We start from the raw sequence: 25,323 nt of genomic DNA, 5'->3' as shown, positions 1-25,323 counted from the left end.
GGTAAAAAAAAAATGCAAATAATAGAAAAACAATACAGTCATAATTACCCAGATAACCCAACATCATCTCCATGCAAATTTACATAATAAAGAATGACTTTTCTATCTTCTCTCTCCTTTTATTTTTTATTTTTATAGAAGACAGAAAAATAATGGTAAAAAATAAGGTTATTTTCTAGTTTCTTTGTGTACAACTATGGCATACATATCACGACAAACTACAGATGAAGATACCTTTTCATCATCATCTCTCCAATCCTTCAATACCACACTTGATTTGAATATTCATTTACAATGTCAAGTCGCTAATTACTCATAAAAAGGCATATAGGAGAAGATTTCCACCGCATATTCTATTGCATTCGCACATCTTTTTTATTTATTTATGTTTTGAATCTCAACTCCCCAAATGAATACCATTCACAGTGAATTCACAGCTCTCTCCCTCTCTGCACAAGTGTAACCTCACCTTCTTTTGGCTTGTATGCTTTAGTTTATAAAACCCAGATGAGCAATCAAGACCTAAAATACAAACAGCATCACAATAAGAATGCCACCGCATATTCTATTCTTCATTTGTTTTTCATCCTTAATTTCCCACATCATCATTACTGGTTTACTTGACTCCTAATAGTGACTTCTCGACTCTCTTGTCTTTAAAAACCCACCAAAAACCAAGACCCTAGCACAAACCCATCAAGGAAATCAAAGTAAAGCAAGAGAGAGTGAGCGAGAAAGATTTATCTAGAGATGAAACCCAGACCCCATTTCCATCCTTATTGTTCCAAGGAGAGAAAGCCTTGCGTTGGTTGGGTTCTGAAATATTTCAGTGACTGTCTCTGCAATCTTAAAGATGATATCTCATTTGGTTGCGGAATAGTCAGTCTTATTGCTTGGGGAGTTGCAGAAATCCCACAGATCATCACCAACTTCCGAACTAAAACCGGCCATGGTGTCTCTCTCACTTTTCTTCTCACTTGGATTGCTGGGTTTGCTCTCTTCTCCTCCTCCTCCAAATTTTCTTCAACCTGCAGCTTGCCAACCTTAATTACTTCTTTTTTTACTCATTCACTATCCATAATAACCTTTTGCAGGGATGTTTTCAATCTCTTGGGTTGTTTCCTTGAACCAGCTACAGTAAGTATTCTTCGGTCATTCTCTGTGGTTGTCAAAAAGTGAGCTTTTTATGTCTTAAACTAGCTTAAGAGAAAGTTTCTTAAAACTGGCAATTCAGCTGTGATGGCAAAATCACAGATGCGGCGTAAGAGAAAGTTTCTTAAACAGGCAATTCCTCACAGATGCGGCGACGTGGCTTAGATTTTCTCTCTCTTTCTTCTAGATACATATTGAGATTTTGTTTTTCTTGATTTTCTTTCCTTTCTGTCTGTTGCAGTTGCCAACACAGTTCTACACAGCACTGGTAAAATCAATCTCAATCTCTCATGTTTCTTCTTCTTCTTTATTATTAATTTATTAAAGTACTAATCTTACTGGTTATGGACTTCTGGGTATGGTTTATGGGCTTTGGGTTACCTCTAATCAAGCTCTGGCCCATGAATCAGCCCATTTCTAACATTTTTTTCTTCTGTTGGTTGGCAGCTCTACACAGTCAGTACAGTGGTGTTGGTGTGGCAATGTGTCTATTATGACCACATCTGTAGATGGTGGAAGTCTAAATCAGAGGCCAAGCCAACGGTAGCCAGAAAAGCCCTAACCCTAGTTCTAAACTAAAAAGCTGCTGATTAGTCATATGGGTTTCTGTTTAAATTTTCTCTTAAAGACTTCCTGTATTCAGGTAAGAGAAGATCCAAAGTCACAACCACCACCACCATCGTCAGCAGCAGGGAAACCCAAGTCAGAAAACTCCTCCGTTTCCATACCAAAACGTCTCCCCAGGGTATCAACTACACCTCAGAGGGACTCTTACTATATGTATGTATCTATTCCAGGACCACCCACAGAATTCTCTGTGCATGTTTTGTTCCATTTGATTTGAGTAAATTTTTGGGATTTGGGTTTTGTCAGCAATCGATAGTTCTATCTGTGGTTGAGAAGAAAAGGTTATTCTTTCCTTATCCTTATGTTCAGTTGCATTAATGGATTTGCAGGTCAGCAAGGTCTCTGGCTACAAGTGCAACTCCACCTTCTTATGGTTCTCATCTTAGAGCTGCCAGAAGTGGTCCTTCAGCCATGCAACTCCATGAGTCATCATCCTCATCTGATGATGAAACGTGTCCACCAACAGTGACCACCAAGCCCATCAGCATTCCACGTTCTGTAAGATTGTCATCTTTGTTTTCTATTCCTTCTTCCCTTCTGGATTCCTCAAAATCTTGGACTGGGCTGGTTCAATAGCTTTACATACCAGCCCATATTTGCAAATGGGCTGGATCTGAATGTATTAATGTGTCTACAGGTGGGCTATGGAACATTTGCTGCTGCAACACTCCTACCCTCTAAAACCATAGCATTGATGGAAGGACACTTGGGTTTATCAGGGATGAGGCAATTAGGGTTCCAAAATGTATAGTTTTCATATTCTCATTATATAAATTGAAAATATACCTTAAAATTATTGCAGTGATTTGGTTTACTTTAATGGCTTGGACCGCTTGGTGATGTATAATAATAGAGAAGACTAATATGCATTGCAGGGTGCTAGTGTTGAACACAGTCCCTATGGAATCGCTTTAGGATGGTTGATGGCTGCTATATACATGGGAGGCCGAATCCCTCAGATATGGTTAAATGTGAGTTCCTTTTGTATCTAAAAATTATTTTTGGAATGAAGTTTGTGTTTTCTTAATTATTCTGGTTTAGTTTCTAATGAAGTTTACTTGGATTCATTCATGTATCAGATTAAAAGAGGAAGTGTGGAGGTAAATTTTCTCAGAAACTCATCTTTGCTATATATTTGTACTATGCAAAACTTGATCAAAGGTGCTTGACTTGACTTTGTTAAATCTTTCAGGGCTTAAACCCCCTCATGTTCATCTTTGCTCTAGTTGCCAATGTTGCCTATGTGGGAAGGTCTCTCTCTCTCTCTCTCTCTCTCTCTCTCTCTCCTTCTCTCTCCTTTTCTTTGTTTCCCATCTCTAACAATGTGTGTGGATGCAGTATTCTAGTAAGAAGCACTGAGTGGGAGAAAATAAAAGCAAACATGCCTTGGTTGCTAGATGCTGTAGTCTGTGTGGCACTAGATCTCTTTGTATCCTCTGAGAAAAACCTATAGCTGCCACTGTTAAATACTATTTAACATTTATAGTTGAAGCAATGCCTTTAATTTATATATATTTTCTTTTGAGGGCATTGTTACCTTGACAAGTTTCCTGTTCAGATTATTCTCCAGTACATCTACTACAAATATCTGCGGCGAAGTAGAACAGGTGATGCAGAAGAGGGAGACTTCATGGAAGCTGTGAAACCATTACTATCTTGATTAAAGTTTTTGTTACTTAGCAGTTTGGTATCATCGTTAATTTTTAAGATTAAGCTATGCTTGTGTAAGCTTCCTTCTTAAAAGGGTTGCATGAATTTGTAAGACAACCATATGAAACATTAATTTCATTATTTCCATGCTGGTTCTGATTATATCTAGGTTTTCACGAGGAAGAATAGCATAAATGTCCCCTGTACCGGTTACCATTTTGAACTCAGGCATTGAAATAATTTTGGATTGGCTTATATGTAAATATAGAAATTTCATTTGTGAAATTATTTCAAGTGTCTTTGTAAATATAAACCTTGGAGATGTGTTACACTGAATCGATCTGAGATAAGTTCCCAAAGCCAAACGATGAACATGCAGAATGTTCTGGCACCACTGTCTTCTTTTTGTTTGTTTGCCAGTAGCTTATATATGCTGACTTAGACTGGAAATTGGCCTGTGGTCAATTAAAGAACCCCTGGATCTTTCTATCTTTATCTCTGAACAAGCTTGGAGAAATCTATCCAGAAGGAGGTTGGTTTTGATCCACAAGTGCAATGCTGCCTTTGCCAAAACCACATTTTGATTTTGACTTACAGGGTCACTGCCAGGAGAAGCAAATGGAGCCTCATTTCTCCTAGTAAAATTAATTTATACCCTAATAGATTGGTTTAATTGATAAAAACTAACACCTCATAGCATAAAGTTTAGAAAGTTAAGACTTGAAATCTCCTTCGGACAAAAGGCGAAGTTTCACATATATAAAATGATTATTTTTTCCTTACATAAAGCTACTATTTAAAAAAAATTATGATCATCTCAATTCAACATAGTTATTAGACCATAATGTTGTAGACTGGAAAACTACACATTGCTATAGGTTATAGGGGAAACCTATGTGGTTGCTAAAATCTGCTATGGAGGAGCAATCATCTACTCCAGTACAAACATGGTCAAGTAAGGATTGTTCGTGAGATAGAAATTGATGCAATGTGTCGACTGTGATTTAGATTTTTTAATTAAGTTGAAGGTTTTAGATGTGGATGCTATGATCAAATAGATGTAATCTGCTTGTATATTTTGTTTTCTTTTTATTAATGCAATTGAACTTTTACCTAAAAAAGAGAATATGTTGGAAGTCTTTAGCATTGGTGGGATATTTGGTTAAATACTTATTCAAACTCAATTTGTGTATGATTCTAATTGAAGTATATTAACATGCCAACACCTTATCCGATCTTATTTTGTAATCCAAACTCACCTTTCGGGTCAATATTGGATTGTTTAGGACCGGTTTGAGTGGATATAAGCCAACAGGGTTTATTGACCATGGTTCGAAGTGTCGGTGATATATCGCCATGTCGGAGTGGGGTGACACGACACCCCCTTCGACACAAGGTCGACAATAAATCAACGATATATCGCTGATATGTTGCCAATGTCACTATTATGTTGCCAACATTGCTTATCTCTCTCTCTCTCTCTCTCTCTCCTGTTTCTTGTATTTTAATCATATTTTGTTATGATATTCGATGTTTACGAGTACATCTTGCTTCGTTATCGCCAACTATTACATTGTTTGTGTTGATCAAGTGGTATTTCATACAAATCTGTGAGTTTTCAAGACTTCAAGTTTTTCCTCGAATATATCCGGGCACGTGTTGATTAGGAACATTAGTTTAAGTGATGTTTTAGGTCAAAATAATGTTGCTAGTGTATTTATTGGCCTCATATTAGGTTCTACACAATAAAATTCAGACTAAAATGATCCCAAATATCTCTCGAAATTAGAGGTCAATTTTTTATCAACACCCTGGTGTCGCTCAACATATTGCGATATGTCACCAAGTCAGTGGCGGCGGTGACAGAGAGCAATTTTTCAAACCATGTTATTGACAGTTGACACCCTTAGGTCGGGTTGGTTCATGGGCCAAATTTGAACCCCTACCCGCAGCAAACCACGCGATCCACTACGGCCGCTTCCGCTTCCCGACTCACTGGTGGATTGATGTATCAGTCTTGAGTCTCTGATAGAGTGACTGTGTCGCAGTCTCATAACATTTATTCCGCTACTTCACTGAGGGAGTAGATCCAACGGAACCTGAACTCGAACTTGATGGCCGTCGATCATGTCGGATTCGACGCTCGTCATCTCTCTAGTTCAACCTGAAACACTTCACTGCGATGCTCAGGTACTCCTCTATTTCTCGTCGTCTTCCTCTTTTCTGCCGCATCATCCGTAAAGAATTCATCCATGGTAGCCATATTCTTCGTTGGAAGCTCAAGGATGAATATAAACTTAGCCAACCTGAACTGCTCGATAGGATCTGTCGTATATTGATCCTCGAGCGCTATTCAGCCTTGGATCGACTCTCCTTCGATTACACCGATGGAATCCTTGACGGCGTTCTCCGTAGGCTTAAGTTCAATCCTTCGGTCTGCCTAGAGTTTTTCAGATTGGCGTCGAAGCAACAAAAGTTTAGACCTGACATTAAATCATACTGTAAAATTGTCCACATTTTGACTAGAGCTCGAATGTTCGACGAGGCCAAAGCTTATTTGAAAGAATTGGTCGAAATCTCCAAGACTGACTCTTCCGTTTCTCTTGTATTCGATGAACTTATCCGGGTTTATAGGGAATTCATGTTCTCACCAACTGTTTTTGATATGCTTCTGAAAATATATTCGGAGAAAGGTTTGATAAGGAAAGCACTGTTCGTGTTCGACAATATGGGGAGCTACGGATGCCGCCCTAGCTTGATGTCTTGCAACAGTCTTTTGAATAATTTGGTCAGGGCAGGTGAAAATCACACTGCTTTTCATGTTTACGATCAGATTACTAGGTCTGGGATCGTCCCTGACGTTTTCACATTCACTATAATGGTGAATGCTTACTGCAAGGACGGAAAAGTGCATAAAGCTTTGGATTTTATTAAGGAAATGGAGAACATGGGTTTTGAACCGAATCAAGTGACATACCATTCTCTTATCAATGGTTATGCTAATATAGGTGACATGGACGCAGCACATGGAGTTTTGAAGGTGATGTCTGAAAAGGGAATTCCTTGTAATCTAATAACTCACACATTGTTGGTGAAAGGTTATTGCAAACAAGGTAAGATGCACAAAGCAGAGGAGGTCCTTTGGGGCATGAATGAGTTATCATTGGTTGCTGATGAAGTTACTTATGGTATTTTAATAAATGCGTATTGTCAGAGTGCTAAAATGGATAATGCTCGCAGGATCTGTTGTACGATGTTAAATGTTGGATTACGGATGAATTTGTTTATTTGCAACTCCCTAATCAATGGTTATTGCAAACTTGGACAAGTCCATGAAGCAGAGCAAGTGATAAAGGATATGGAAGTTTGGAACCTAAAGCCAGATTCTTATAGCTATAATACTCTTCTAGATGGATATTGTAGAGAAGGTTGTGTTAGTAGGGCATTTGAGCTTTCACAGGAGATGTGTCGGAGAGGGATTGGACCAACGGTTTTAACTTATAATACACTTCTCAAAGGCTTATGTCGTGTGAGTGAATTTGATGATGCTGTGAACCTTTGGCATTTAATGTTGAAAAGAGGTTTGGCTCCTGATGAGGTCAGCTGTTGTACTCTGCTCGATGGATTTTTCAAGATGGGGAATCTGGAAGGAGCTTTAAAGTTATGGAAAGATGTGTTAGCAAGGGGCCTTGGTAAGAATGTTGTTACTTTCAATACAATTATAAATGGGCTATGTAAGATGGGAAAAATGGTTGATGCAGAAGAGATTTTTGTTGACATGAAAAAAATGTGTGTTTCCCCTGATGCTATTACATATAGAGTTCTGAGTGATGGGTACTGCAAAGTTGGAGAAATTGGACAAGCATTCAAAGTCAAAGATGAGATGGAAAGGGAAGGAATCTCTCCTTCTGTTGAATTGTACAATTCTCTCATTAGTGGGCTCTTTAAATCTAGGAAATCCAGTGGAGTCAAGGATCTTCTGCTTGAAATGGACAGGAAAGGATTAGCTCCTAACATTGTGACTTATGGGGCTCTTATTGCTGGTTGGTGCAAAGAAGGGATGCTGGATAAAGCCTTTAGTACATATTTTGAAATGACTGAGAAGGGTTTAGTTCCAAATGTTATTATATGCAGCACGTTGATCAGTAGCCTATATAGGTTTGATAGGATTGATGAAGCAAATTTACTGTTGCAGAAGATGGTAAATTTTGATCTCATTTTTGGTCATGGATGCTCTGTGAAGGACTCAAAAGTGAATATGAGGCATCTCAATATTCAGAAAATTGCATCTTCCCTTGATGAAGCCGCAAAAAATTATCTTCTACCCAACAACATTGTATACAACATAGCTATTGCTGGACTTTGCAAGTCTGGGAGGGTAAATGATGCTAGAAGAATGCTGTCAATATTGTGTCCTGAAGGCTTTATTCCAGATAACTTCACGTACTGTACCCTCATCAGTGGTTGTTCAGCAGCTGGCAATATCAGTGAAGCTTTTGACATACGGGATGAAATGCTGAAAAGTGGCCTTGTTCCAAATATTTCTACATACAATGCTCTCATAAATGGGTTGTGTAAGTCAGGAAACCTAGATAGGGCAGTTAGACTATTCCATAAACTGCCCCTGAAAGGTCTAGTTCCCAATGTTGTAACATTCAACACTTTGATTGATGGATACTGCAAGGCTGGTAATATTGTTGAAGCTGTTAACTTGAAAGATAATATGGTAGAAGGTGGAATTGCTCCTTCTATTGTTACTTATTCTACTTTGATCAATGCCTTTTACAAAAAAGGAGATATAGAAGCATCTATAAAGCTTTTGGATCAAATGTCTGAAGGAGTTCTGGACCCCGACATTGTAAAATATTGTGCATTAATCCGGTGTTATCTCAAATGCAGGGATGGGCAGCAGATCTCTAGGTTTTATGATGAGATGCAGGTTGTAGGTCTTTCTTCAGGTATTGTCTCAGATAAACAGAAGGGCGTAAAGGAGTTGTTTAGTGAAGAGATATCTGGCATTTGTAATGCAACTGAAGCTGTGTGCTGATGCATGCACTTTATGAAATGCTTGTGAGAAGAAGGTCCTTCCTTGTTTGCAAGGTTTTTGTCATTGTTAATGGAACGATTTGGAGGGTCATTGAAGCCATGAGGTGCTAATACATGCAGACAATATGGATTATGGAAAACCTAAAAGATTCTGGAGTTTTTGATGTCTGTAGAAGGCGTATGAACACTTGGGCTTCATCAACTAAGGCTCAGGTGTGTTCCACTGCAGAAACTATTGACAAAGTTTAACTAGTTTTTCTGGTGTATATGTCAAAGGAATTTTCATTGTCGTTTAGGCTATTATATTTTTATTTCTATGTTCTAATATTTGCCTCCCCCCCCCCCCCCCCCAACCTTTTCTTAGTTGCAGGGTATGCCAAAATCAATTTGCGTAAGGGTATTGTTGAAGTGAAGATTCTTGTTTGTTTTTCTGTCTACTAGATTGAAGGTACCTCCTCATAATTCCTAGTTTTGCTTTGTGCCCTCTTCTCCGTTTCCTGGAAAGTTAAATATATTAACTAAGGAGAATCTTGAGTCAGCCATAACTTATGCTCAGTTATTTAAAACTGCTTTGATTTATGTCAGTAGAAAGAAAGAGTGACCTATGGAAATCCAAAGGGAATAATTGTGACTTCCCAACAGAAATACATGATAAAACACATCTTAGTTTCTTATCTTTGATAATGAATTTACAAGTTCATAGTTTAGTTCTGGTAACAAATTCAATGCTTTTGTTGCTTGTATCAGAGAATGGGTTGTCTTAATTTTCAGTGAGAGTTGAAAATTCAGCCAAAAAGGTGAATTTGGAGAGGCTGAAAACTTTAACTAATCAGGCATCTGTAACTGGGTAGAGTTAGCAGCGAATGACTGCCACTTTATACATCTCAGCTGATCATATTTTCCAGCACAAAGTTGGGAACATGCTTCTCCTTGTAGATGTATAAAATATAATATTGTTCAAAGTCCCCTAAAGGATATATTTCAGATACCAACAGAATCCAGAAGTGCAATCTAAGGAAAATTTCCTGTATTTGGGAGAAAACTGATATCAAACAATTGAAAAATTAGATAAATGTATAATCTGGTCAAAGGCTAAAATAGAACAGCTGATCAGATCTGAAAGGTTCAAATGCATTCAGATGGGTAGATTAAAGATTTTGAACAACCCCCACTTGAAGACTTTAATCGCTAGAAAACTGTTAGAGGCCCAAAGACACCAAGGTACCTGAAAAAGGAAATTCGGGTTGCAGGGGATAAAGGAAAACTCGTGGGCCACAGTCGCATTCACAGACCACAACATAACCAAATTTATATCATTTTTCATCAAAAACTGTGTATGTTGGTTTCCAGTATACAAAGAGAAGGAACCAACCACAGCTCTAACTGGAAAGTTGAATCAGATAACTCAGTGGTCATTTTTTGAGTTATTGAACTCCTATTGGAGATGGGATAGTTCACAAACAAACAATTGAAAACAATTAAAAGCTTGGGATAAGAAACTAATTTACCATTTGATAGATAACTTACAGTAGATGATGCAGATCTAAAGACCTTTAGTTTATTTTTATTTCATGTTTTAATTGAACCGTAAAATCTAATCAAAGAACAATACAAAAATACCGAAAATCCATCAATAAACGACGAACTCCATCATACAGATGATAGGACAGGACTAAGGCTGTAATCTCGACGGAGATTAGGAAGAGCTTTGATGAATAAAACAAGAATTGTTAGGTGAAGCAAATCAAACCTATTTTCAGACAAAGAAGATAACTAAACAAAACTATAGTGGCTAGGAAAGCCCCGGAGATTCTATGGGAAATTGGAAATGTTGAAGTGAGCTGTGGCTTATAAATAGGAAGATGAGGGGATAACGGGGGAAGGATATTCATATGTTGATATGAAGATTGATGTTCATTCGCTCCTTGCTCACGGAGCGGCATACCGAAAAAAAGGCCCCTTCCTGAATTGAACCGATGACTGACGCCGTATGAAAGCTATGTGTTTACTGGTTTGAACCAGTGATCTGATTTAAGTTGTCTTTTAAGCTAGTTTAAGTGGTTGTGTGACTAATACGTGAGTTGGATAACTTGCTGTCTATATAATCCCACCCTCCATGATGTTCAAACGAGGTGTGCTATTCAGACAACCTAAAAATTCAACTCCAGGGCTGCAGGCCCAATGGGCCCTTGGGCCTTATTATAATTAAAGGAAATAGTGGAAGGGAAGAGTACCTTCATATTTTCAAAATTTTGCATTGGAAGCTGCTGCTGCTGCTGCTGCCGCCTTTGTTCTCTAGTATGAGAATTAGTTCAGTGTGACTGTGATCTGAACTCTGGTGGGATTGGTTTATGTATTCAATCAACCCTTGATGTCGCAAAGCCTGGGAGGTTCAAATCAAAGTTCCCCTTCAATTTGCTTGAAGAAACCCTTTCAAGTTTCCAGTTTTACATTAAGCTTACTTCAAATTGTTGAAGTAAGAAACTGGATACCTAGTCAAGGGGTCTATGAGTGTAGGGTTTGTGTGTGTAGGATCGACTTTGCAGGATTGTACATCACAACCTACACTCCCTATTGTTTAAGGTTTTTGATCTGAATCTGATGGGGCTCTTTTCTACATATTACTACCATGAGATTTAACTTGTTTAGGCCCTATTTTATCATAATTTCAATGCTTATTGTAAGATGAATTTTCACATCTAATTCCTCTCTTTCATACTAGCATAATATTGATCTATAATCATATTTGCACAGCTTTAAGATTTATTATCTCAAAAGAAAATTGGGTAGAAGCCTTACCTTAGCTTTTGAGATTGCCTTTCGACCATTTCCCTCTCGCTCTCTCTCTCTTCCCCTCCCCCCCACTTACAATGAAAAATTCTCAAAACGCCCTCTCTCTCCCTCTGCATCCCTATTTGTGGCACTACTTTTAAGCCTTTGTTTATTAATTCCTTTCTAGTATCATATCTCGTACAATAGCATCCCCTATTTTTTTATTGTATTATTTTAATTCTTTTACAATAAAAACTCCTACCCACTTACAACTCATCCCTTAGTATAAGTTTTTGGTAAAATAGGAGGTGCTATCTGTAAGTTTAGGATTTAATTGGGGTGGGGGGTGGGAGATGAGGTGTCTCACCTCCTTGCCACCTCTTGCTTCCCTTATCATTGCAAACACAGTTTATCTTCTCTTATATTAACAATAATAGATTAATGTAAAATTGGTTGTTACGACATATAGCTTATATGTGTATATATTTCAATATATATTTTTTATATTTGTATATCCATTGGCCTAGGGTCCCACCAGTTTATGGCCTCACTTGATTCTCACATGGGACCCTGATAAGCCCCTTGTATCATGAGTTTATAAATGAAAGCGTGGCAAGCAAATCCCCTAAATCGGGTGGAAGATTTGAAGAGTCATATTACATTCATGTTACTTTTTAGGATTAGATTTGAAGAGTCATATTACATTCAGGTTACTTTTTAGGATTAGATTTGAAGAGTCATATTACATTCAAGTTACTTTTTAAGATTAGATTTGAAGAGTCCTATTCGAATTGGGATGATTCTGTTGATTGATACTGTAGGAATGAAATTGCTATAAATAGGGGGAAGGAAGAGTAGAGGAAAAAAAGGTTTTTGAGTTATTAGGTGAGAGTTATTGCTCTTGGGTAGCCGTAGGATTCACCTACTGCCAGTAGTGTGTTTTGTTTCTCGTTCAACTTTTATTCAAAGTCCATTATTGCTATTATCTTCTTGAGTTATTCCATCTTTGTTAAGTTGCCTCGTTCGAGTACTTAACAATTGGTATCAGAGCTGTAACGATCCAGGGAGGTGATGGCACTACCTTCGTTTTCTGGTGAAGGAGGAGTTCAGAGATGGATTTTAGAGGTTCTTCTCTTCTGCTGGGAGAACCGGATCAAGGAAGAGCAGTGGTTGGGGGTGGTGATCCAACATCTGGAAGGAGAGGCACTTGATTGGATCTATCGCAAGAATTGGATGGCATTTTCTTGGACGGATTCAAAGAAGCCCTGATGTGTGAGTTTAGCGACGGGAGACAACCGAGATCAAATTTGGAGATAGACACCAACCAGGTTGGATCAGAGTATGGTATCAATGTGACTGAATCGCCAAATCGGGCTGTAAAGAAGGCTGGAAAGAAGTATCGAACAGAGGATGAAGTACTGCTGGCTACGGAAGTCACGCATCACCAAACGTGGAACAGAAAGAGGAAGATAGGATTGAGTGAAGATACCCTACCGGACCAGAGTAGAGGAGCAATATTTTGCGATAAAATCGAGATACGGTGAAGTGAAGAAGCATAGAAGGAGGCCAGGTATAGTCGGTGGCAAGTTGCAGGCGGCAAAGACTTCGGTTTGCAGGAAAGGAAGAAGACGATGGAGTTTTAGGGTTTTTGGGGTTGGTTCGGTTCACCTCAAACCGGTTTGTGGGTTTGGTCCAATCACTATGAGTCAAAGATTGTGTTATTTGGGCCTCAATCAGTTATGTTTCGTCTCAAACTTAAGGCCCAAACAAACCCAACACAAAGGCTGGGCCGCTAGACCCCCAAAGAAACCCCCTTGGGTCAACCCCACTCCAAACCCCAGCCCATCTTATTTCATTAACCCAATATCCAACCCATATTCCTTAATCCACCATTTTAAGTGCTTAGGCCTAACCCATTTAAAAGACCATCCTTGGGCCCAACCCATTCCATTAACACCAAGCCCATCTCGTTTGATTCAATGGAAAGGACTGCCTCCTTGTAAAAATACTTGGGAAATTTATGATGAGATGCAGTCCCACTTTCCAGATTTTTACCTTGAGGACAAGGTGAAACTGTTGGAGGGGAGTATTGATAAGCCCCTTGTATCATGAGTCTATAAATGAAAGCGTGGCAAGCAAATCCCCTAAATCGGGTGGAAGATTTGAAGAGTCATATTACATTCAGGTTACTTTTTAGGATTAGATTGAAGAGTCATATTACATTCATGTTACTTTTTAGGATTAGATTTGAAGAGTCATATTACATTCAAGTTACTTTTTAGGATTAAATTTGAAGAGTCCTATTCGAATTGGGATGATTTTGTTGATTAATACTGTAGGAACGAAATTGCTATAAATAAGGGGAAGGAAGAGTAGAAGAAAAAAAGGTTTTTGAGTTATTGGGTGAGAGTTATTGCTCTTGGGTAGCCGTAGGATTCACCTACTACAAGTAGTGTGTTTTGTTTCTCGTTCAACTTTTATTCAAAGTTCTTTATTGCTATTATCTTCTTGAGTTATTTCATCTTTGTTAAGTTGCCTCATTCGGGCACTTAACAGACCCATCCTTGAGTTCATTTATTGGTACCTCCAGGTTCAAAAAACTTTATTGATCATTTTCTCGTGTTTGGTTTAACCGAATTCCATTGGGTATGGAATCTATAAGCATTATAGGGTGTGGCTATAAATTTAAATACCCAAAACGTGGAGAAGTTGACAAGAGAATGGGGGTTAAAGCCCCAATTTATTCAAAAAGAGTTACCCTACACTCATTAACCTATTTCCTACATGCACCCATAAATCCTTCTTGAACAAAGATAAATTTGAAATAAAAATAGTTTGGAGTACTAGAACTCCAAATGAGGTGGTCGGACAAAAAAAAAAAATAATAAAATAAATAAATTGGAGAAACTATAATCTATATAGCTACAATGTACCAGATTTTTATGTTAATGCTAAGAATTTTCAAAATTTGATGGCTCAGACTTCTAAACAAGCTAAGAACATAGGAGTATTACTTAAGAAATTAGATTCCGAATTCACAATTGCCACACCTATTGGAGAAGTCTTAGAACTAGATGTAGTTGGACCTTGCATAGTTCAGATTTGTGATAAGGAGTTGAGTGCACGCCTTATAGAGCTTAATATGATAGACTTCGATGTGATTTTAGAAATAGATTGATTATTTGCTTATCGAGCGAAGGTATTATGCGTTGAGAAACAAATTATACTTAGAAGTGTAGACAAACATTGTTTGATATATAGAAGTGATAAAACAAGAAAACCAAGAAAGGTAGTGATTCTTGTAATATAGAAGCTAATAAAGGATGGTTGTCAAGGACATTTAGCAACAGTTTAGATACATCAGCTAAACTTAAACTTAAGCCTTTAGAAGAATTAGAGGTGGTAAAGGATACAATAGTTAAAATATCCAAATCCCTTAAAGTCATTAGGTACGTCAAATTTCGTGTTTTTTTTTTTTTGGGGGGGGGGGGGGTATAATTTCTGCACCTCAAAATTCCGGTTTAATTTGAACTTTTGATTTTTAACTAACGAACCAACTCAAACTAGTGAACCTCGAGTTGACCTATAACCGAACCGGTAAATGACCACTTGATACCCTTGATGGCAAAGTCATTTTTAGCTTTTAATTTTCTCGTGTTAAATTCGACATAAGTTATAATATAATAATCATTATGGTGCCGATACTGACAATGATGCTTTGACCTAAAACACAAACAAGTAACAACGTCTTGAATTACCCAAGGGCACAATAATTGCGCGAAAAATATGATAAAGGCAACCTTAAATTCATATTTTGGCCAAGCCTTGGTAATGCTCATAGATTCTATACCTAATGAAATTAGGTTAAACCAAATATGGGAAAATGATCAATACAATTTTTTTGAACCTGGAGGTACAAAAAAAAAAAAGAATTCAATAATGGGTCCCACGTGAGAATCAAGTGGGGCCATACACTAGTGGGACCATAGGCCAATGGATATATAACTTTAAATATATATTAAAATATATACACATGTAAGCTATATCTCGTAATAACCAATTTTACTTTAATCTATTATTGTTAATATAAGAGGAGATGAAAGTGGGTTTGCAGTGATAAGGGAAACATGAAGTGGGAAGGAGGTGAGATAGCTCACCTCCCACCACCTCCAACTAAATCTTAAACTTACACATAACACCTCCTATTTTACCAAAAACATACACCTAATGGATGAGTTGTAAGTGGGTAGGAGTTCTCATTGTAAAGAATTAAAATTGTAATACAAAAAAAAAAAAAAGGGAAAAAAAAAAGGGAATGCTATATGATATTAGAAAGGAATTAATAAACAAAGGCTTGGGACTAGCACAATAAGGAGAGAGGGAGTTTTGAGATCTTTTCATCGCAAGTGGGGAGAAAGAGAGAGAGGGAAACAATCAAAAGGCAATCTTAAAAGCTAAGCTAAGGGTTTTACCCAATTTTCTTTTGAGATAATAAATCTCAAGTTGTGCAAATATGATTATAGATCAATAGTATCCTAGTATGAAAGAGAGGAATTAGATGTGGAAATTCATCTTATATCAAGCACTGAAATTCTGATAAAATAGGGCTTAAATAATTTAAATCTTATGGTAGTATTCTGTAGAAAAGAGCCCCACCAGATTCAGATTAAAAACTCTAAACAGCAGGGACTGTAGATTGTGAGTGTACGATCCTGTAGAGTTGATCTTACACACAGACCCTACACTTATGTGGCCCTTGATTGGGTATCCATGCCGATGCCAATCCGAGGCAGTCTTCAATGTAAAACTTAAATGGAAAGGCTTAAGAGCAAAAATAAACCTTGGTCAGACTTGAAAATTGAGGAATCCCGATGAGTGAAGGATGAGCGTGAGTATAGGATTCCGCCTAAATATAAAACCTACACTGATATTGTACACTTATTAACTTAGGTACTGATTTGATCGCGAGTTGCTTCCAGACAGAGGAGACTTGCGCAAGAATCGCGAGTCCGCAAATAATCAGGGAGTGGAAATGTAGGAATCTCATTCTCATGCATCATGGATTTTGTGCATTATTTTCTTTGGTCATGCATGCATGCATAAATTATGTGTATAATTGATGCGATTAGGGTATGCATAGCATGACATGACATTTCATATTATTGCATTTATGGACATATGGATATATTATGGATTTATGAAACATACCTAGTAGTGATGGAGTGAGGCATGTTGTGGATGTTTGATGGTCCACTTCGGGGGAAGTGTATGATGGATGTTACAATCATGGATAGTACACTTGGCTTTCTACACTCATCACTACCCTGATGATGATGGGTATGAAATGAATGTATCATGATTGGATTATAATTGAATATATATTAAGTGGATGAACATGTGTATCATGATGGCATTGAAACATACCCAGTGATGATGGAGTGAGGTATGCTGTTGATGTTTGATGGCCCACTTAGGTGGAAGTGTATGATGGATGTTACAATTATGGATAATACACTTGGCATTGTACACTCATCACTACCTTGATGATGATGGGTATGGAATGAATGTATCATGATTGGATTATAATTGAATATATATTAAGTGGACATCATCTTTGCTCTCGTTCTATATTGCATACGAGGTCAGTTGTATGACTGTGGTATGTGACAGAACATATCTCAGACCTCGTATAATTAATCATGTGAAGAATTCATGGTTAGGTGCATACCCCACTGCTACTCCCCTTGCCAACATGGAGTTAGTTGTTGGCCAGCCAATGGGATTGGGGTGAAATGTGAGTAGCTCATGGTGAAATTCGAGTAGTCCAATGTATGTGTGTATTAATGTGGTTGCCTAGAGCGAAATGTGAGTAACCCAACGGTTCGGTGGTATTCTTGTGGATATGTGATATGTGATTGTTCCCTTCAAGGACTATTTGATTATGAAGGGTAATGGAGGCCTTTAATGATATTAGAGGTATTGGGTAGATAATATGGAATCACCCCGTGATGGAAGAATATTGTACCGTGACCGGAGTAATATTTAGTCTTCACAGATATAGGCATTTGTTTGCTAGAGCATATGTTTGCACATTATGTTATCATGATATATTGTTGTGGTTGTGCATTAAATATTCCCCTCACTAGACTCTGTGAGCTCACTCTTGTATGTGTGGATGTTCCATAGATCTTACACTACCTGAAGATGCCGATCATGGAGATGACTATGTATGTGACGTTTGTGCCTACAATAGACCCACATAGACCGTGTGGAATTTCTGGAGACATGGTGGACTTGGGTACAGTTGGTATCAGTGTGAGTTATGAGTTATGGTTCGTCAGTGAGTAATGAGGGATCATGTCATGGGAAGTTGTGTTATTTCTCTTGTGTGTATGACACTTATTGGAGGTCGGTGACAAGTATATCTTTTATGATACAGCCCAACTTTTGAGGTGGTGCATGTGTGGGTATAAGTGACAAAAATAAAATTACACAAGTTTTCCTTTTGTGCTCAGATATTTGTTATTATTATTGGTCTAACCCTCTTGGTTTGTTGTGGTTGGTTCTTGTGACGAGCGGGAGTATACAACAACTTGATCCTGGTTTAGTGTGGGAGTAGATTGGTAAGTGTTCCTAGTGTTGCATTTAGGTTCTACAAAATCGGGGTGTGATAGAAGTTGTAATAGAGCATGGTTGCTCTATGCTCCCAGGAATTACAAGAACAACCAAGTTGCTTGACCTAGACCGTAGAGTCGAGGATTGTAGTCTGGGGTTGGGTAGAAGTGTGAGAACCTTAGGAGCGTGTGAACCTAGTCCACTCGGACAGTATTTCGACATAAAGCTACTCCAAGTCTCCAAGTACATGTAAGATGGTTTTTGTGGTAAGCCTAATAAGGATAAGATGAAACTTGTGCATAGATAAAAACACCAATACTGTACATACATATAGTGGCGTCACTGAACAATTTGTACATGATCTATAAAGTGTCCAAAGAAAAAAAATCTAAATAAAAACAACAGTGTCTGGAATACAAGTCCGTTAGATAAGAATATATAGTCATCCCAAAAGTAAACAAAAGGTCTCTGAATCAAGTTAGTTAGTAGATGGGTGAACCATGGAATGAAGGCTGATCCCCTGTTGCATGTGCAATCTGATCCCTAAAAGAGTCTAGCTTGTTGGAGATATGATCAAACCGTATATTCACCTCCCTCCTATGTTCCTCGAACCTCTCCTCCAGTGATGGCGGAACAGGTGGAGCATGAGAAGAACCCCCCTCCTGTAGATATAGCACCTGTTGTACCACGTGGTGGATCTGTAGAAGGTACTCTCTTAGGAGTCCGTGTACTCTTTCGATTGTTTGCTTCACCCACCTAGTGAGTGAAGGAGCTTGTGGAGGTCGGGCCGATTCCCCTCCCTCACCGATCTCCTCATTAGTGTGTGCTACCTCTCTTGGCTCAGGAACCTCCACGCTACCATCGCTCAAGGGAGCCTTGCTCAAGGGTGCATCTCTAGGACCCTCATCCTCACCGGACATATCCACCGAAACCTCTCAAAGACTAATGTAAGAAGGTGACCATAAGAAAGGCTGCCATCTCTTAGTTTAATGCCTCTAGTCATTATGAAGCAAGTAATAATATTGGTCAAGTGAAGCGGGAGACCCGTGTGGAGACAATAGACAATATAAGCATGCATAATGGATATGTGATGTAGATGGCCCCCTGATGGAAGAACATTTGACTGTACAATTCGGGGCAAGAACCTTCTAGATTGGGAAAATAGTGTCAAAATGGAGCTTCTGTGATGCCTACCTGGGTGTAAACAAAGAAGGACCTTTTGATACTAAGTCTGTGAGAAGATATGCTTGTGTAGCTTTAGATAAATAGAAGACCCAGCTCCCTAGGGTGGATACACCCAACCACTCAGCTAGTTCATTTTGGATAAAACCAATGTCTACACCTTTAACTCTACTAGTGAGGAGTAAGTCATGATTTGGTAATTCTTGACATTTCAAATTACAATAAAAATATCTAACGAGCTGAGGGAAGGATGCCCTCAAAGGAGAAAATATAGGCCCCCAACCTAGAGCATCAAAGCACCCCCTACCCCAAAAGTTAGGAAGTCACCGATTATGACATCTCTCTCTCTTGTAGGAGCTGCTGCCAAGGAATCCCTGCAACTATAGTAAGTAATTGACGATCCCTAGTTCCCATTTCTTTTTCTAAATTCTAATCACCGAAAAACTTTTGACTCCAATTCATCACTATCCTTTGGATTTCATAAAACTGCAGTACTTTGCGTCCAGCCATAAAAACTCATCCATATTTTGACTCATAACCTGCCCATACAAATTGCAATCCAGCTCTGAGCCCAAGTCCTTCACTCAAACCCTGAAGATTCCCATCTTCGGCCCTGCAGAATTCCCAAAAATTTGCGCAACCCAATTTGACCAGTAAACCTCAACTATATTTGGATTGAACCTGCCTTTCAACCTCGGTACAACTTGACTCCAATCCCCAACCCTGAATCCAAATCTAGGAACTCTGGACCTCATTGATTCATTTCAAAACCCGGAGAAAATGCTAACTTTGTTGACGCTCCAAATTCAACATTCAAACCTTATCAGTGGAAGCCCCATATCTACACTAATAGGCTCCCCCATCACTTAGTGGGGCCTAAAACCCTATTTTTGGCTTGTGCCTCCTTGTTTATTGAAGATTATGGTGACACTTACCACTATACTATTACTAAAACGAGACAGGCTTAGAGAACATAGAACTCCAGAGCATTAGAACTAGTGTAAGCCCAGAACTGAATCACCTGAGGACTTGAAGGCAACAAGCTAAACCTTATTCAACATAATCCATTTGCTCTGAAGAGCTTTTAGAGGCTATTTACAAAAAATGAAAAGCCTTCTTGTGATCACTGGAGAAAAGTTAATCATATCTCATGATCAGATTAGCCAACTGAGATAGAACAGAAGCATAAAAGTACTCCCTCAGGCCAGTTTGTTACCTGGCCTGGTTCCTGCAGCTATACTAAAGCCTGTATGTTCTTTGATCAGCAGCAACATTTGGCCATAGCTTCTGGAATGGAGGAATATCGCTATGTCCATTTAATAACCGTAACTAGAAAGGTGCCTGTTTGTTACCATCTTTAACAGGTTTATTTGCTATGAATTACAACTAAATTTAGCAAAGATAAAAGAAAAAAGGAAATTGATAGGACTAAAAATTGTTTATAAGCATCAACAGAGTGGTGTAGATGGTAGGCAAAGTGATGTTGGCTTGAATGTCATCTTATTCCAGTCTTTAAGAAATTGCTAAACAGTCCATATCCTCTTTCTGTTAGAATCTTTTTCAAAAATATGATTAGACTGATTTATGGCTGTTTAGGTATGTTGAAATCCAATCAATAAATTTCAAGATCTATTATTACTGGTCAACAAGACAAACTAAAGTTGAAACTTCACATTATGAGAACTGATAATATTTATTATAGAAAAAAAAAAAATTGAAAATGCAATTTCAACTCAGACTACTCCATTTTTTGCAGTAATATTCCCCATGACAGTATCAAGTGTCTGAATTTTTTAAAATTAAACATACCCCACCCCACCCCCCCCCCAAAAAAAAAAAAAAAAAAAAAAAAATATATATATATATATATATATTTATATATATATATTTATATAAAGAAAGAGTGGGAAAAAAGAAACACACATAAGAAAGAAAAACAACATAAGAATAAATAGTAACCCTTATAATAATAACAATAGTTAAGGAGCACAGCCTTAGTGCCAATGGGTGCCAAGGTCATCGTGCCCCCCCCCCCATGTTGAATCCTAGCTTTGCTCCTGTAAAGGAGCATATTATATTATTGGAAAGGGGATATTCCTAAGAACCCAAAAGCATGCATTACTCTGAGACAACAGTGAACTGAATCCTGCAGGCCTTCATATTATGGTTCTGTTTGGCTAGAAATGAAGTGAAAGAAAATCTCAATATAATTCAATTTCAAGGTTAGAAACCCGTCCATACCCACATCTTCAATCACTGGAAGGTATATTAATGCTTCTGTTGCCAAGAATCTTATGTATTTTTCAATAGGGAACATCCTTGATACAACTGTTCGTATTTTGTTAAAAAAAATGTCAAAAAAAAAATCAATCTTTTTTTGGTTATTTATTTATTTTGGAGGGGGGGGGGTAGGGTGGGGGGAGGAATGGGAATGGGAGGACCACACACATTCTTGAGAAGATTAATTCATACTAACAGACTAACAGCTACCTTTATTCATCATTTTAAATCACATTGGTTAAACAACTTTTGCTGGGATCACAGTTGGGGTGGGGGAAGAATGGGAATGGGAAGACCACACCCATTCTTGAGTGGATTAATTCATGCTAACAGCTACCTTTATTCAGCATTTCAAATCAAATTGGTTAAACAACTTTTTCTGGGATCACAGTTGAGGTGGGGGAGGAATGGGAATGGGAGGACCACGCCCATTCTTAAGCACATTAAATTCATACTAACAGCTACCTTTATTCAGCATTTCAAATCACATTGGTTAAACAACTTTTGCTGGGAGCCTGGGATCACAGTTGGGGTGGGGGAGGAATGGGAATGGGAGGACCACACCCATTCTTGAGCACATTAATTCATACTAACAGCTACCTTTATTCAGCATTTCAAATCACATTGGTTAAACAACTTTTGCTGGGATCACAGTTTAGATAATTATTGAACTTCTTCTTCTTCTTCTTATTTACTTCTGTTAAATTAGTCTTTGGAATCCTTTACTTCAGGTAGTGTTTGATGAACAATGTCATATTGTTGACTGGTGCCATCATGGCAGTATCATTCTCCAGATTGTTAAGTTTCTAAGGGTGTCATCCTGATTAATGATTTGGAATTCTCATGGACAGATCTAACTGGGTGAGCCTTGAGTTCAAAACTTGGAAGCAACCTTTTCTGTAAAGGAGGGGATACAGCTGTGTACATTTGCCCTCACTCAGAAACTGCCAAACATGGAGATCATGCACTGGGGTTCTCTCTCAAGGACAGATACTGTTGCCCTATCAGTCACACCGCTTTGAGGATTGAATGACAGATTGCCCAGAGTTCAATTTCTGGAATTGTGGACTTTCATTAGCAAATTCTATCTTCCCATGCTCATAGTTCTCAAAGATCCTGAAGTGAAGCCAACGAAGGGTACAACGAATAGGCGAGGAATTTACCTCCTCACTTTCCCGAAAGGGCTTGTTAGGGTTGGAGGTAAAATAAGTTTTGCAGGGTGATGTTGAGGACCTTGGCATCTTACCTGACTACATAATTCCATGTTTACATGGGAATTGCTATCTGTGCTAGGGGAAAGAGGAATCTGATTGGATATATTCAAAATCTGTACATGCCTACTTCATTTATAAAAATCAGCACTCTGGAAAATTTGGTGGTTCTTGATCTGGGAGGGAGTTTTCTGATCCCTCATCAGTTTTCTTACCAATGGTCACTGGGCCCCTTTCCTAACTCTGAAGGCTGGTGTGGCAAAGATCTTTCTTTCCTGAGTGATATGTCATTTATATGTTGGATGCTGACAATGGGCAGGTGTAGCACTTGACACCTACTCCATAGAACGAAGATGATTGATGTCAACATAGCTGTCTCCAACCCTTGACCGTGCCAGAGATGATGGAAAGCTGCTGTCTTGGGGAAATAGAACCAGGTCGAGAACTTGAAGGTGCATATTTTTCTGATCATGGAATTGTTATGGAAAATTGGAATCTGAGTCTGAGGAGGCCACCTATGTGCTTGTCCAGTTGTTTTTACAAGCAAAAGCACAAATTGATCGGGGTAAGGATTCAGGCAAGAAGCCTAGGGTGGTGAAACAGGTTGTTCATCATCATAAAGCTTCTTGTTAGTGTATGGATGAAATCAATGGTCTAGATGATTGTCCATTAAAATGAAGGTTTGGAAGCTGTTGTCACCTACAGGAAGGAGGACAAACATACGCATGGGCCTATTTGGAGAATGGCAGCAAATGGTTGTGGTGCTCCCTTGGTAAGAACAGGGTAGACTGTCTTTGAATAATTATTATGTATTATGAACTCAAAAGGAAGGATCAGACGCATGATTAAGGTGATTAAGACCTCTTGGGTAATTCTGGTGCTAATGGGGAGTACTACATTGAGGGAACTTCTTTCGTACAATTAATGTAGTTGTTGGAATGAGAAGCCCAGGCGTCTTCTCCTAGTGACTGAAACACAAACGTAGGTCAGACTAATGGAACGAGTTACACATGTTGCTTGTGATTTGTGACACGCTGATGCTCTCCTTATCTTTCAATTTTGATCATTCCATTGTACATTACCGACCTCTTTAATGCCAATTCTCTCTTTATGAAGTCATTTAAAGTTTAGGTGGTGAATGTATATGGTCAAGATAGACAGAGCAGCCAGTAGTGTCCACCGACACCATTAGTTTGCATGTTGTACTCTGCAATGAAGGAAGTCCTTAGCTGATTAATATTTGGTGAAAAGCTTGCATTCAAGTCTAATTATCTTCTGTCTTTTTCAATCTATCCACTGAAAGTCGCCATGAGAACTTCTTGTGATGTGTTGATTTGACCACATTGAATCAGCAAGTCAGTCGTTGTCTTCTCTTGTTCTCGGTTTGAATCATGAATTCCAATAGTAGTTTGTGATCCAATTCCTGTGTGAACTTGATTCTACAGGAACAGTCATTAATCAAAACAGAAACTGGAATCTGGATCACTGAAACAGTATTGGGTTAGTACCTAACCTGGAATTTCATGGCCTATATGTAGTTTCAGGCCTCTTTAACTAATTTCGTAAAATTTGTCTCCCTCTTCAACTAAGCTTGTTCGAGATTGGGTTTGCCGACACTAAATGAGAAGTAAATTCTAGAGTCTCCATTAGTTAGGTTGAGCTGTTCATCTTGACCCACCTCTCACAGAGCTAGCAAACTGCATAATAATTACCAAGTCGGCCTAAAATTTCATCTAAATTTCAAGGAACACTCTTTCATAAGCAAAAAAAGAAAAGCCATTCCTGGCACATTGGTGTATAGGATCTTGTTTTATCAATGGTTTATAAATTTGTAATTTATATTTTTCTTTGTAAACCAAGAAGCTTAAACCCAAGACCTCTTGATGGAAATTGTCTTTTCACATAGCACAAGCTTACCATGTTTTGATAATATGTTTAAAAATTTTGATGTGTGTATGTGTTTTTCTTCTTTGACAATCAAGGTGTTGGGTATTGTTTGTATGTGTTTTTCTTCTTTGACAATCAAGGTGTTGGGTATTTGACTCTTTTTCTTTAGAGATATTTTCTCGACAAGTGTCTAATAAGTTATGGGTTCAACCTTGTATAATATTCAAGTCCTCGAATTAGATTATTCTGTGTGACTGAACTTATAACTCAATAAAAAACAATTCAAACTCGTTGGGTGTTGGAATCAACTTGCACGTATTTCAATAAACCCTTAAAAACAGGGGCAAGATCTGAATGCTGCGCAATTAATGCTTAACATGTGCTATCAATGGTCGAGATCCAAAATCTCGGATCTCCACCGTCCATCTCGTAGGTGGTTGAAAGTGAGACGGACAGTTTAGCTTTCAATCTCTACCGTTGATAGAACAATACTGCACATTAAATGCGACAGCATTGAAGTTGAACCGTAAAAAAAGCTTATATATTAAAGCATTGCAAAACCAAGCTAGTGCATGTTGAATTCAAAATCTTAATCAGCAGGCTAGGGTTGACTAATAGCGTTAAATAGGTCGACATGAGTACTTGCGAAATCACGTTTATTAGCAGGTTAGGGTTGACTACATTATTAATTAGTGTGGGCACCACTTAAGTACTTAACAACCCCGATCTCTGAAACTTCTCTTTCTTTCTCAGTCCCCAAGCACACACAGTGAGATTTACCAAAAAAAAAAAAGCTCACACAGTGAGACATAATCTCCTCCTTTTCTTTTTGTCTTGAGTTTTACATGAAATAGTAGCTTTGTTGCCAGTGGTGTCCACCGACACTTTGTTGATTAGGTGT

The 25,323-nt window shown here is 38.3% G+C and overlaps 2 protein-coding genes across 3 annotated transcripts; both read left to right on the top strand.

Moving 5' to 3' along the window:
* The first annotated feature begins 573 nt into the window (after positions 1 to 573).
* LOC149014811 (PQ-loop repeat family protein / transmembrane family protein) lies at positions 574 to 3,742 on the top strand. Its single transcript, XM_089155825.1, has 12 exons — positions 574 to 989; positions 1,095 to 1,137; positions 1,394 to 1,420; positions 1,600 to 1,695; positions 1,796 to 1,932; positions 2,109 to 2,277; positions 2,417 to 2,524; positions 2,655 to 2,750; positions 2,859 to 2,879; positions 2,972 to 3,030; positions 3,118 to 3,208; positions 3,338 to 3,742. Exons 1-12 carry the CDS (start codon positions 751 to 753, stop codon positions 3,437 to 3,439), a joined length of 1,188 nt encoding a protein of 395 aa, XP_089011951.1. The 5' UTR covers positions 574 to 750; the 3' UTR covers positions 3,440 to 3,742.
* Positions 3,743 to 5,428: 1,686 nt separating this feature from the next.
* Positions 5,429 to 23,901, top strand: LOC149014810 (Pentatricopeptide repeat (PPR) superfamily protein). 2 transcript variants are annotated; one of them, XM_089155077.1, is made up of 3 exons: positions 5,429 to 8,688; positions 8,846 to 8,923; positions 22,176 to 23,901. In XM_089155077.1, exon 1 carries the CDS (start codon positions 5,612 to 5,614, stop codon positions 8,474 to 8,476), a length of 2,865 nt encoding a protein of 954 aa, XP_089011203.1. In that variant the 5' UTR covers positions 5,429 to 5,611; the 3' UTR covers positions 8,477 to 8,688; positions 8,846 to 8,923; positions 22,176 to 23,901. The 2 variants fall into 2 exon arrangements, with proteins under 2 accessions (XP_089011203.1, XP_089011202.1); XM_089155076.1 differs by having other exon boundaries at positions 8,840 to 8,923.
* The last annotated feature ends 1,422 nt before the right edge of the window (positions 23,902 to 25,323 follow it).

The sequence above is a fragment of the Hakea prostrata genome, chromosome 5 (genome assembly GCF_041222555.1).
Source record: "Hakea prostrata isolate BN-2017 chromosome 5, UWA_Hpros_2, whole genome shotgun sequence".
In the NCBI taxonomy this organism is placed as follows: domain Eukaryota; kingdom Viridiplantae; phylum Streptophyta; class Magnoliopsida; order Proteales; family Proteaceae; genus Hakea; species Hakea prostrata.
This window is presented reverse-complemented; position numbering and strand designations above follow the sequence as displayed.